This window comes from Anser brachyrhynchus (assembly GCF_964034855.1).
Source record: "Anser brachyrhynchus genome assembly, chromosome: 3".
Taxonomy (NCBI): Eukaryota; Metazoa; Chordata; class Aves; order Anseriformes; family Anatidae; genus Anser; species Anser brachyrhynchus.
Genome location: NC_137696.1, coordinates 125,000,023 through 125,012,316, shown reverse-complemented (window position 1 = coordinate 125,012,316; position 12,294 = coordinate 125,000,023). Strand labels below are relative to the sequence as shown.

General features: G+C 58.7%; 2 protein-coding genes across 10 annotated transcripts in view; one reads left to right on the top strand and one right to left on the bottom strand.

The window, feature by feature from the left end:
• The first annotated feature begins 4,042 nt into the window (after nt 1-4,042).
• Nucleotides 4,043-11,832, top strand: POMC (proopiomelanocortin). Of its 2 annotated transcripts, XR_013948648.1 has the most exons (4): nt 4,043-4,349; nt 6,166-6,323; nt 7,153-8,413; nt 8,920-11,832. XR_013948648.1 is itself a non-coding variant. In XM_080585512.1 (3 exons), the coding sequence occupies exons 1-3, from the start codon at nt 4,058-4,060 to the stop codon at nt 7,780-7,782; spliced, it is 1,080 nt and encodes a 359-aa protein (XP_080441638.1). In that variant the 5' UTR covers nt 4,043-4,057; the 3' UTR covers nt 7,783-11,832. The 2 variants fall into 2 exon arrangements, 1 of the variants encoding a protein (XP_080441638.1); XM_080585512.1 differs by having other exon boundaries at nt 7,153-11,832.
• EFR3B (EFR3 homolog B) overlaps nt 9,217-12,294 on the bottom strand; it is a 38,880-nt gene continuing 35,802 nt past the window's right edge. For all 8 annotated transcript variants that reach the window (XM_080585507.1, XM_080585506.1, XM_080585509.1 and 5 more), the window contains one exon: nt 9,217-12,118. In XM_080585507.1, coding sequence (XP_080441633.1) covers nt 12,013-12,118 — 106 coding nt within the window. In that variant the 3' untranslated portion in view covers nt 9,217-12,012. The remainder of the gene's footprint in view (nt 12,119-12,294) is intronic.

The following is a 12,294-nucleotide window of genomic DNA, read 5'->3' as shown; positions in this document are numbered from 1 at the left end:
TATTTTTCATCCCTTGCATTCCCAAGAAAATAAAACAACTATCTTTGCCTCAAAAGCTCTTGCTGAGGGGATATAAATTGCAGTGGCTGGGGGGCAGGACGGTGAATTTTTTTTTTGCAGCTCTGTGCTTGCAGCCAAGCTGGGCAGGGGCCAGGAGGGGGTCGTGAGCCCTGGGGATGCGCTGGGGATGCCCCAATCCCTCGAGGGGCTGCTGGGGAAAGAAGGAAGAATAAAAGAGGAGGAATAAAACTTCAACCCTTCAGACAGCTCGAGTCGGCTCAAGAAAGAGCAAACTCCTTGGCCCAGCTGCGTATCTTGAACGACAAGCTGGTTTTTGTAGAAGGCCTCGAGAGACAAAATGCCCTCATGCCTTGCCTTGCTGCAGCATCCCGTGGGTCATGCACTGCTGTCTTCAGTGTCGGCCTTCCTCCCTCCCTCTGCCTTTGGCTCTGCTCACTGGCCGCTTCTTCAACAAAACCAGAAGGTGCTGGGGATTGCCACATGGCCACCAAGGTCCCCAAGGCTCCGGGACCCCATCGCGCCGTGCTTGGTGCACGTGCAGTGCCACAAACCCTGCCGCGGTGCGAGCCGTGCAGGTGGTGCCCCAAAAAAGCATCCCTGCTAAGAGGCCGGGAGGTCCCCAAGGGCCACCAGGAGCTGCGCAGTGGTGGAGAGCACCCTCTCAAACACGTCCACTGCTGGAAATTTCACTCCGATGTCCAGAAGTGAGGCGCTGCCTTACAGAGCCCTGAGATGGGCTGCGCAGCTCCTGGCCAAGGGGGGCTGTAGGGGATAAAAGTCAATGGGGATCCAGCCCCACGCAGCTCCTGCTGGTTCCTGACCCACTGGTTGAGCACTGTCCAGTGGGCTTACGTGGCTCAAGCTCTTTGTAAAAGTCAGGGAGAAAAGAAAAAGCCAGAAAACAAGCAAAAAATACCAGAAGTCATCCCAGGGCTGACTTGCCCAAGGGCACGGTGGCTCAGAGCCTCAAATACCTTCAGTCACTTGTTCCTAGCACAGTGTCCAATTTCTGTTGAAACCAGAGGGGAAGAGGCACCTTTATAGATTTTGGCATGTAAATCGTGCTGAGGAAAAGGCATTGGCACCAGAAATCTCGAGCAGCAATGCGCTCCCCAGGTCACCATGCCACAGCCGTTTCTTTCATCCGTTTGAGGTCTGATCCTGCTTTTGTTAAAGCCAGTGGGGGGAATTAATTGATTCGAGCAGAAGGGAAGCAGCCCGTGGAAAAGGAGACCCCTCACGTGTCCTGTGTCCCAGCCAAATAAATGATTTTTTTTTTTTCTCCCAGAGGCTGACCCGTGCTTCTGCTGCTGTGGAACTCAGGTGCCTTCATGCCCACCTCGACCTGGTCCCCTGGGTGATGGGATGCCCGGTCCCTTTCAGAGCTGCTCTCCAGCATTTTGCTCCAAAAGCAAGGTGCATGGCTTGCATTCCACCAACGTGTGTGCCCAGAGGTGACCGCCTCCACTTACACACCCAGAAATGTCCTAACCCTATGGGTGGCCTGCCTGTTGCTGGCTCCAAGGCTCAGATTTACCATCAGTAAGCCTCCTCTGGCTTTAAAATCTCCAAGCCGTGCCACCAAGGAGGTAGTTTCATGGTGACCAACCCACCTGTGCTGCATCTGGGTGTCCCCTGGGTCCCTGCAAACAGAGGATTGGGCTGAGCAGCTGCCGTTGTTTCAGCATCCTTTTTCTGGCCACAACTGCACATTGGGTTGGTTGCTTTTAGATACACCAGAGACAGATTTTCGTGTGTGTGTGCACCAAGGGCAGGCGTTCAGCACATTCAGGATCTCCTTACCAACAAACCTGCACTGACTCTCCAAAAATAAAATAGCCTGGGAATTAAGACAAGCCCAACGGAGCGGACTTCAGACCAAGCTGCAGACAAACAGGAGGCTTTGCTCACTCGGGGAAGGATTTGTTGTCTCCTTTCTGGTGCCAAATAGCCCCCAGGTCAACTCTGCAAAGCACTGCAGGAAATCTCCAGCCTGAGATAACAGGGGTGGGGATGTCCCAGCCGCCGGCAGCGTGTAGCTGCGGGGCAGAGCCGCGGTGCCGGAGCGATGTGTGGCTCAGGGCAGTGCTACGTGGCTGCCAGGAGGTCCTCACGGCCCCGCAGGATTTGAGCGTGGCTGCGACATTCGCACCCGTGGAACAGGGCTCATTCACACCGAGGTGAGATTTGTTCTCCAAATTAAAGCGGAAAGGCCAGAACTCACGTGGCAGATGGGCTGCGCACCCCCTCACCGCCCCTGCTCAGCCCTGGGGACGAGGTCGGGATGAAGCCACCGGCTCTGGCACAGGGCATCCCCAAAGGATGCGTGCCCCAGGGGTGCTCAGGTAGAAGCATCCTCAGGGGGCTCCCCAGTGGCCCCCCAGCCCGGAGCCCCGGCGGCTCCCCCTGCCCCTCAGGCAGCACTGCTGGGCCGGGCGGGTGCCGGAGCCCTGGCACAGGCTGCCCCGAGAGGGGCTGGGGGCTGCTCCTTGGAGAGCTCCCCGAGCCCAGGGACGTGGGGCCGGGCACCCTGCTGGGGCAGGGGGGGACAGGGGCACCCAGGGGTGCGCCCAGCCCCAGCCAGCCCAGGATCTGGGGTAGCTGGAGATGAGGTGGGACATAAGGAACCCACCCCAATCCCAGAACGAAGGAGGGGATGACGCTGCACGAGGTGGGAGCTGGGCAGCCCAGGGAGGTCTCTGAAGCCAGGGATCACTGGCAAGAGCCTGGTGAGCATGGAACCATCCATGGCGGAGGAATCCTTCATCCCAGTGCCTCTCTTCAACAAGGTTTCCGCGATTTCCTAAGCAGATTTCTTCCTTATAAAAATGAACGGCTCAGATAGGCCTAACGAAGACGAACGAGCATTTAAAGTGGGAATCATAGTTCCGTTTTAGCCATAAAGCATCTTAGAATAGCTCTCCGTCATGGAAAAATATTGCAGAGCAGGGGCTCGGCCAGGGAGGACGGAGGCAGGTAATGCAGTTAGGGGCACGGCAGCGAGGTATGGATTGCTTGAGCCGCGGAGGTCCCCTGGATTTGGGGAGGTCTTGGGGGGGGGTTGCAGAAGGCACAAAGCCCAACAGAAATGTTGGAGGGAGCAAAAAGGGAGCAGGGGATGGCAGAGGAGCCTCCTGCCTGCTTCTCCCCTGCACCTAGCTCAACACCAACCCAGGCGTTCCCTGCACCTGGTGAGCTTTGCCCATTTAGTGACCTGTTTTTTGGGGCTTTTTTGTCTCACCCCAGGGAACTCGGGTAAATCTGCTGCACCCCAACATCCTTCGGCAAGGCGGTGCTGATGTCCGCAGCCTGCTGGAGGACATCCACCTGCCTCAGGTCGACCCTGAGCCTCTCCAGGCTTCTCTGCCCCTTGGGAAGAGGGGAGAACCTCGAGACATATCCAGGAGGCAGCATCTGAGGATGGCGCATCTCCTCCCTGATGCCTGCAAGAGGGGGCTCAGCTGTGCCCCAGCACCTGCCCTTGCCCCGGGGGGGGGGGTCACTGGTGCGCCCCAGGAGTGGTGGTTATGGATTATCACCCTCGAGACGGCTCCTGGCCCTGCAGACGTACGCCTTGAGCAAAATAGGAGCAAATCTTTCACCCACGCAGGAGGAGACCCCGCTCTCTGGTGAGACCGATGAGGACGTGGCGATGAGCAGCAAGGCCAGAGGCACACGGGGTGCAAACCTGGCTCCAGCACCTGGAAATCTGTGCCACCAGCCCAGCTCTGAACACCCACCTGCAGTTCCCAGGTGGCTCTGAGCCCTGCCTCTGCCCGTGCCCCCAGCCCACGTTTGCTGTTTAAAATCCCCTTTTACCCCCCGGAAAGTCAACCCCAAACCCCAGCACCTTGCCGGAGCACGATGCCCTCCCACGCCGGAGCCCAAGGAGAGCCGACTGATGCTCCTGTCCGACACCTGTAACAAACAGCCCCCATTTCCCCCCCCCTCCCAGCCCCAAGGCTGCTAACGCAATTAACAGCATCTCCCGGAAAACTTGACGACCTTTAGCTCGCAGGGAGATGCTAATCCCCCCATGCCGCTGCGGGGTCCGAGCCGCAAGCGCCCTGCTCCTCGCCGCCCTCGCTCCTCTTTTGTTTGGTACCTGGAAGGGTCCCTCTGTGTGTGTGTGTGTGTGTGTCCCCCCCCGCCTCCCCGGCTCCGAAAGGGCCATCATCCATCCAGAAGACAGCGGCGATGCGACGCCCCAGGCTCCCCGTGGGGTATAAAAAGCGCCGGGGCTGCGGCCAAGTCGCAGACGCTCTCCGGGAGCGCGCGGGAGACGGGGACGGCGGCGGAGGCGGCCGTGCTCCCAGCCCACGCCACAGGTAAGCACGGTCCCGATCGATCCCTTTGCTCCAAACCAGCCCAGAGGATGCACGGAGATCCTTTTGGGGTGAACGGGGTGTGTGTTGGGGGGGGGAAACTTTGCAAAACCCTGGGTTGGATGGATTACGGCGGGCTGATGCGGGCTACTCGCGTGGGTAGGTGGATGGTCCCCGGGCAGCAAGGGAGAGGGGATAAAACACCCCTGCACACCGAAATGGTTAATTCAGCCCTGCCTCCTCTCTCCTCCTTTTATAGTCTGTTTTTTTTTGTGTGTGTGTGTGTTATTGTGTGCTGATGTGTTACGGGAGTGCTCCCCGGGGTCGCAGCCCGAGCCCCCCGGTGCTGCTGTGCCTGGGGAGCCGGGAGGTCCCGGGCAGCTGCCACCAGGTAGAAAATGGAAAATTCCCCCCCCCCCCCATACCTGGGGTCGCTCTGTCCCGCTCTCCTCTCCCCCCCCCCGTGAGCCGCTGCTCGCTCTCAGAACTCCCAAATGCTTTTTTTTTTTTTTCCCATCTGCCAAAGAAAGTCTCCCTTCGCCCAGGCGCGACCCAGCAGCTCTCTGGACCAGGAGGAGATTTTCTGCAGTTGGCTTTTTGGGATCGTGGGATGGGATTTGCCTCCCCTGGAGCTCTCACAGAGTGGGGAAAGGTGAAACACGTGAGTCCCCACAAAGTTCAAAAAAAAAAAAAACCAAAACTCAGGAAAGTGTTGGTTTTAGCAGAAGAGAAATGTTTGAAACTTACCCATTGCATCACTGGTGACACCAAAATTCTTCTTCTTTTTTTTTTTTTTAACCAAAGGGAGAGCCCAGGCTCACAGCTTTTTCCTTTTCCTTTTTTTCCTAATTTGTCAAGCTGGGGGGAAGCACATTTTTAGGCAATTCAGCAGCTCCTGAGACAAGGGAAGGGGACAGCCCTGGAGGGGACAGCATGGCCCAGGTGTCCTCGGGGTGCCTTGAACGGGTCCTGTGGGTATCCCTGACCCCACCACACCGATCCCTGCTGGCAGCACAGCAATGACCCAGGCTTAGGCTGGATCCTGGGCTACTTTTCACAGCTTCCATCCTTCACGAGGCAACAGAGTCATTCCCGAGCGCACCAGTTTCCCAACCACCAGCTGCATTTACAATAGCCCTTCCCGCAATCCAAGCCATTAGCTTGGGTACTAGTTCATGTAAAATGCCAACATCTCACTTTTCACACAGTGCTCTTTTAATCCGACTTTAATTTTACGTGCAGCCCTGCCTCCCACCACGCAGGAGTTTTCCCCCACGGGGGGGGGCAGGTTAGGAGGAAAGGAGTGAGACTATATTTTATACCCAAATCAGCCGGCGAGCAGCGAGGGGTTAGCAGGGGATGGAGCCTGAAGGCAGCTCCACCACGCTTTCCCCTTGCAGCATAACTCATCTTTATGTGCTTCTCCGGAGAGGGCAGCGAGCCTCGCTGACAGCAGCTGTCAGCAGCATGTCGGGTTTCGTGGTGGTGACAAAGACCCGGGATTTCGGAGGGGAAAGCAAAAGGCAGAGGCAGGGGGTGGCAATAGCCGAGCTGCGGCTCCATGGGAAGGGGCAGGGATGCAGGGAGGGCTGGAGGTAGGTGTGCTGCCCCCCGAAAACCAAGTGTGTGCAGCCCCGGCAGAGGCAGCCACCCAAAATTTGGGCATCGCTGGGGCTTGCATCCATGCCACCCTCAAGAAGCTTCGCTCCAGAGAGCCCCGGCTCCTGCAGACGGGGGAAGCAGAGGAATCTCCTGAACCACTTGGAGGAAAAAAAAAGTTTGTTTTTTTTTTTTTTCTCCTTCTTCTGTTTTTCCATAGTTCCGTGCCCGCATCCCCCGCCAGCCAGGATGTGGGGCTCGCTCTGGAGCAGCCTGCCCGTGGTGCTGGGGCTGCTGCTCGGCCACCCCGCCGCCGCCAGCGGCCCGTGCTGGGAGAGTGGCAAATGCCAGGACCTGGCCACCGAGAGCGGCGTTTTGGTAAGCGGGGGGACGGGGGGGGGCCTCTTGCTTGCTTGGGTTTCTAACCCAAGAAATGGAGGTGGGATGGGGAGGGGGTGGCGGGGGTGCTGTCACCGTGGGGTCACCACATCAAGGCGATGCCTTGGGCCCCATGACCCAGAGGTTCGGTGGGCTTCTGCCTCTTGGCTGCGTTGAATACTGGAATTGTTTGGGCTGGCAGGGCCCTCAGAGCCCCCCCAGTGCCACCCCCTGCCATGGGCACGACCCCTGCCCCCAGCCCAGGCTGCCCCCAGCCCCATCCAGCCCGGCCTTGGGCACCCCCAGGGATGGGGCACCCACAGCTCCTCGGGGCAGCCTGCGCCAGGGCCTCGCCGCCCTCGTCGCGACAAATTTCTCCACGCTGGGTGACAACGGCAAAAATAAACATTTGAGCTTGCGGCGCCCCTCCTACATGGAACAACTCCAGGATTTGGGTATTGGCCTTCCCCCGAGCCCGAGGGCGTTTGGCTCACCCTGACTGGCGCAGGGATGGCGGTGACAGGAGGGTTGTCGCAGCTCGGCCTCCGCAGGGCCTGACTTTGCTCCAGGGACCCAACGCGCAGCCTCTTCGGGGGGGGGATCTGTGCCCCCCAGCACCTTCCACACCCCCACGGAGCGGGTAGGGTGCCTGGGTGGGGACGTACACTGGGGACGTGCAGGGTGGCACCGCCACAGAGAAACTTTGGTGGGACGTGGGAACGAGAAGCTCCGAAGCGCACGTCCCGGGGGGCGGGGGGGGGACGGCGATGTCCCCGATGTCCCCACATGGCCCAGCTCAGCCCCCCCGTCCCTCTGGCCCCCCCCGCAGGCGTGCGCCAAGGCGTGCCGAGCGGAGCTGTCGGCCGAGGCGCCCATGTACCCGGGCAACGGGCACCTGCAGCCCCTCTCCGAGAGCGTCCGCAAGTACGTGATGAGCCATTTCCGCTGGAACAAGTTCGGCCGCCGCAACAGCAGCAGCGGGCACAAGCGGGACGAGGCGGCCGGCGTCCCCCTGCCGCCCCGCCGGCCCGCCGAGGAGGAGAAGGAGGAGGAGGAGGAGGAAGGAGCGGGGCTGGAGCGGGAGGAAGGCAAGCGCTCCTACTCCATGGAGCACTTCCGCTGGGGGAAGCCGGTGGGCCGCAAGAGGAGACCCATCAAGGTGTACCCCAACGGCGTGGACGAGGAGTCGGCCGAGAGCTACCCGCTGGAGTTCCGCCGCCAGCTGGGGCCCGACGCCCCCCTGGGCTCCCTCGGCTTCCCCAAGGAGGACGAGGAGGAGGAGGAGGAAGGCGAGGAGGAGAAGGACAGCGGCTCCTACCGCATGCGCCACTTCCGCTGGCACGCGCCGCTGAAGGACAAGCGCTACGGCGGCTTCATGACCTCGGAGCACAGCCAGACCCCGCTGGTGACTCTGTTCAAAAACGCCATCATCAAAAACGCCTACAAGAAGGGCCAGTGAGCGGGGCAGGGCCCGAGGGGCATCCCACCCCCCCCCCCGCCGCCGCCCCGCGTAGCTTTAGTGTCCCGCCGGCATGTGTGTCACTTAGAACAGCGATCGCTCGTCGTCTTGTCGATTATCGCCCCTCCGCCCGCTGCTCCCGGGCGAGGGATTTGTCCTCCCGCCCCGACCGAGGACTTCGTCCTCCCACCCCGACGCCGAGCGGGTCCGGGACGAAGGCGCCGACGCAGCCGCCGGGCGCCCCCGGGGAGCGGCGGGTGCTCGCGCTGGGTTATTTTCGTACTTTCACCGAGCTGTACAATACTGTAAATGACGGATTAAAAGGATTCTAAAATAAATAATTTTTTTTTGCAAGCTAGCCAGGTGTCCGTGATGTCTTTGGGGCTGTTTTTTTTTTTTGCAGGGGGGTGGAGAAAATAATTGCAAGGCCAAATCCTGCAGCGGGGGGAAGCAAAGAGGCATGGCTGGGGCCATGGAAGTGTGATTTTGGAAGAGCTGCTGCTGGTGGCAGGCTCGGCCCCAGCTCTGCTGCGCCAGCTCGGGAGTTTCCCTTCACCTGGCCGTGGGCACTGGGTGTGGGGCTGCATTTTGGCAGGGTCAGGCTCCCCAAGCACCCGCACAGCTTCACCAGGTAAGTCATTAATTGCCCATTGAGTGATAATGCTGAAGACTCTTAGGTATGAAGGAAAGCTGCATCATTTACAAAGTCGCGTCTCTAAATCATTTGCTGATGCACGGAGATGCAACGAAAGCACGGGGCTGGGGATAACAGTTTGGGGCAGAGCCCTCGGGGAGGATAACAGGTTTGCAAACAGTTTCATCGGAAAGCAAACCTCTGCCAAACTGCAGCTGGGGTTCAGAGAAAACTCTTCCTGGTGCCGAGGCGTAACCACGCCGGTGCCCGCTTCTACCCGTGTGCTGAAGTGGTAACGAGAGCGGGGCGCTGTGCGGGGCGCTGTGCGGGGCGCAGCCCCGTCCGTGCTCACAGGGTCGGGGGGAGATTCTCGTTCTTCGCCCCCCTTGGGTGCCCACCAGCCTCTGATCTGCCTTAGGGACATGGTTTAGAGGTGACAGTGTTGGTAGGGGGACGGATCTTGAAGGTCTTTTCCAACCTTACTGATTTTATGACTTTTGCAGCTCGCGAGGGAGCAAAACCAGGGGCAGAGATGAGCCCAGGACCCACATTTTGCTAAACCTTTCCCCACAGACTGCAGGGAGCAGTGGGAAAATGGAGGAAATAATGGGTGATAGGAGGCTACAGGATGCCAGAGATGAAGTATCAGGCCATTTAATTGCAGGGATGTGCTGCAAGAGCAAGATCTAGCACCTGGAACAGGAATAACAAATCCTCACCCTTTCCTCCAGCCCCTAAAGAGGTGGCACCCAGGTGCCGTGAACGTGCCGACACAGCAGACCCCGTAACAGCAGACCCCGTAAGATGGCAACATCAACATTTATTTGAGGGTGTGTTTGAAAACACCGACAGCCTCGCGGCCCTCTCCCCTCCTGCCCTCGGCTACACACGAAAAAAAAAACCCACAGTGCCCCGAAATACAGAGATGGAAACGCACACATGCACCTAACGGCCAAGTTTATAGAAATATACTTTGTCATCTATACATACACCAGTATCTAAACTAAACGTGACGTACAAACAGGTCACTTACACGGGGGGGTAGGGACATTTACAAGTGGAGCTGGGGGCCTGAAAGGCGATGCTGAGCGCAGCCAGCACCCAGTTTCGGAGGGAGGGAGGAGGGGGGTGCAGCAAAAGGGATCAGCACTGGGAGCGGGGGGACCTCGTGGAAATCCCCCCACCAAGGGTTTGTCCACGGGGTAACATGCAGGCCAGCCTCTGGGAGCCCCAAACGGCACCGGGCCCCCCAGGATGTGCCCAGTACCATCCCCACGGCTCCTCATTTTCGGCCAGGCAGGCTCTAAAGAGCAAACCCTGTGCTCTCCTTCCCCCCTTCTTTGTGTTTCGGAGGGGTTTTCCCCCCAGGCACACAATCTGGGGGTTCATTGCTTTTCCTACTGCATTTTCATCAGGACAGCAATGGAAACAAACCCTCCTCTGCCAAGCAGCTTCTTCGTGTTCCCGCTGACAGCCCCAAAACCTCACCCAGCCAAAATTCAGGCTCCAGGGGGACTGGGCATAATCCAGGGAGCAAAAAGGGACGGGAGTGGGGGACAGAAACATGGGGGGACCCTGAAGAGGGGCAGCAGCAAGGGACAGCCTCGTGCGCTGGGCAGGGTGGCAGAGGCAGAGCCCTGCTGTGAGCGGGGAAGTGCTGCAATCCAGCCCCGGGGACCAAAATACACCCTTTGTTTTTCCTGTCCTCTTAAGCTAGGTCATTTCCTAAACCCGGATTACAGGACGACCACACAAACAAGCGCTGACCTCGGGGCAGCCGCAAACTGTATCCGCCACCAAGAAAAAAAAAAGAAAAAAAAAAAAAGAGACCAGAAAAAAAAAAAAGATGTTAATGTGTAATTACAGCTTAAAATAACTGCCTGAAGATCTGCAGCGAGACGTGGCAGAGAAACGTGGCGTGGCCGAAACGAGGAGCAGGAGGCAGGCAGAGGTGCTGAGGCCACCAGGCACGGGGTGGGGGCTGCGCTCCCCTGCTGGCCCTGTGCCACGTGCAGCTCCCACGTCTCCAATTTTAGACCCTCCCGCACCTCTCCACGCAGGGAAGTCGGAGGCGGTGTGGCCGGCTGGAAGGAGAGGGGCTGCCCCAGGATCTTATAGCGGTCCTGGTGCAGGAGGCTCCGTGCTTGGCTCAGCCAAAACCTGCCTGACGGCAGCAGAGGCTGCAGGCTGAGTGCACCTGAGCTCACCCTGAGGACAGCTGCAGTGCACCAAGGCTTGGAAGGCATTTGGGAGCAAGATTCACCCTGTAAATTACTCAATACCTCCCTGGCATCCTTTTCTTCCCCATCCCTACCATCTTCACCTTGCACTTTTAGTTCAGTAGGAGCCAAAAGGATCCCAAATTCTCCCAAGAGGGTATTTTCTATCACACGTCTAAAGAAAAACTCAACAGCCGCATTTCTCCCCAGTCCAAATCCAGAGGTGGGATCCACAGCCCGCCAGGTGCAGGGTCTGAGGGCTGGACCCCATAAAACACCTCTCATTGCAGCCACCTTCCCGCAGCACTCGTGTTCTTCGTGGTTAGGGCTCTGCTGATTTAAGACAGGATTTAATCAAAGGGATTCTGTTAAAAAAAATAAATCTCGTCTTCAGACAGTAACCCCAAAACTGTGAAATCCCGAACCAAAAATGTGAAAACGGTTGGTTAACGCGTTGATAATCCCAACGTGGTCGCTCCTCATGCCTTGTGCCACGGCTCCAGGTACCCCACTGCACGCACGCTGCCTGCGGGCCGTCAGACTGAGCAACCTGCTGACGACATGGACAAGAAGCACAGCTCTTGTAGACTTCCCCTCCTCAAAAAAAAAAAAAAGAAAAAAAAGGCGTTTTCCCAAATAAAATATGTTTTCAGGTGACCTGGAACCAGCCAGGCTGCTGCGTGCAGCATCTACATCCATGATGGGACAACTGCCACCCTCGTGTCGCACCGGGCACCCCCTCGTCCAGGGCATCAGGGCAGCTTCAAGTGCCCGGGGAATTGCCCCGCACCAGGGCAGCTGCCAGGAAGACGCAGGCTCACAGGCCAGGAGCTGGATTTGGGGACTGTACCCACCCCAGCGACCTGCCTCGAGCACGAGCTCCAGCAGGCTTTGCTTTTACAGCTGCCCCGGGGCACGCTGCGCCCCGCATCCATCCTGCCTTTTACGCTCTCACGCCCTCCAGCTTCCTCCTGCACCCTCGCCAGGGGCTCTCGATGTGGCTGACAGATGACGCGGGGAGGGATTCCCCAAGGAACAGGTTTGCTTTTTGCCGGGAGGATGTACGTGCCCAATGCTGCCCACCAGGAGCCAGACCCTCTCCTCTCTCCTCCCCGAAACCAAAACCGGAGAGGGAGGTCAGAGCAACGACACCTCCCCGGCACCTCCTGCCGCAAAACGTGGCTGCAGAGGGTCACGGAAGAAAGTACGGGAGACAGGTCTGTGGTGCCAACGAATCTTGGGGTAGCCTCAGTGTCCGTGTCCCTATCTGTCACATGCACGAGGACGCAGTCCCCACGGGGCCGGCGGTCTCTCCCCCAAGAGGTCCTTCGGCACAGGCTGCGCAGGGGCGGCTCCGTCCTAGCAGCACAGCCACCCTCAGTACACGCACAGGTCCGGGAACTTCATCTCATACACCGGGATGGAGTGGTTTTGGGGCTGGCCGTAGGCAGCTGTGATGGTGCCCGATGGGCTCGGTGGTGGCCTGAAAGAGGAGAGAGGGAGGGAGGCGTTTTACAGAGTTGTTTCATAAAAAACTAAAGCCTGCTGTAAAAAACCATGCATCTTACACCGCTACAAACCTCCCCAGTGCCCCAATAGCTCAGGGGAATTGCAGCAAACAAACCAGAAGCTACTCCCAGCAACCCTGTGCCACCAGAG

Excerpts from the sequence above, each read along its gene's own strand:
- POMC (XM_080585512.1), top strand. The coding sequence starts at position 4,058 with ATGCCGCTGCGGGGTCCGAGCCGCAAGCGCCCTGCTCCTCGCCGCCCT. Across the intron at positions 4,350-6,165 it reads GCTCCCAGCCCACGCCACAG|TTCCGTGCCCGCATCCCCCG; the intron begins GTAAGCACGGTC and ends GTTTTTCCATAG. Across the intron at positions 6,324-7,152 it reads CCACCGAGAGCGGCGTTTTG|GCGTGCGCCAAGGCGTGCCG; the intron begins GTAAGCGGGGGG and ends CCCCCCCCGCAG.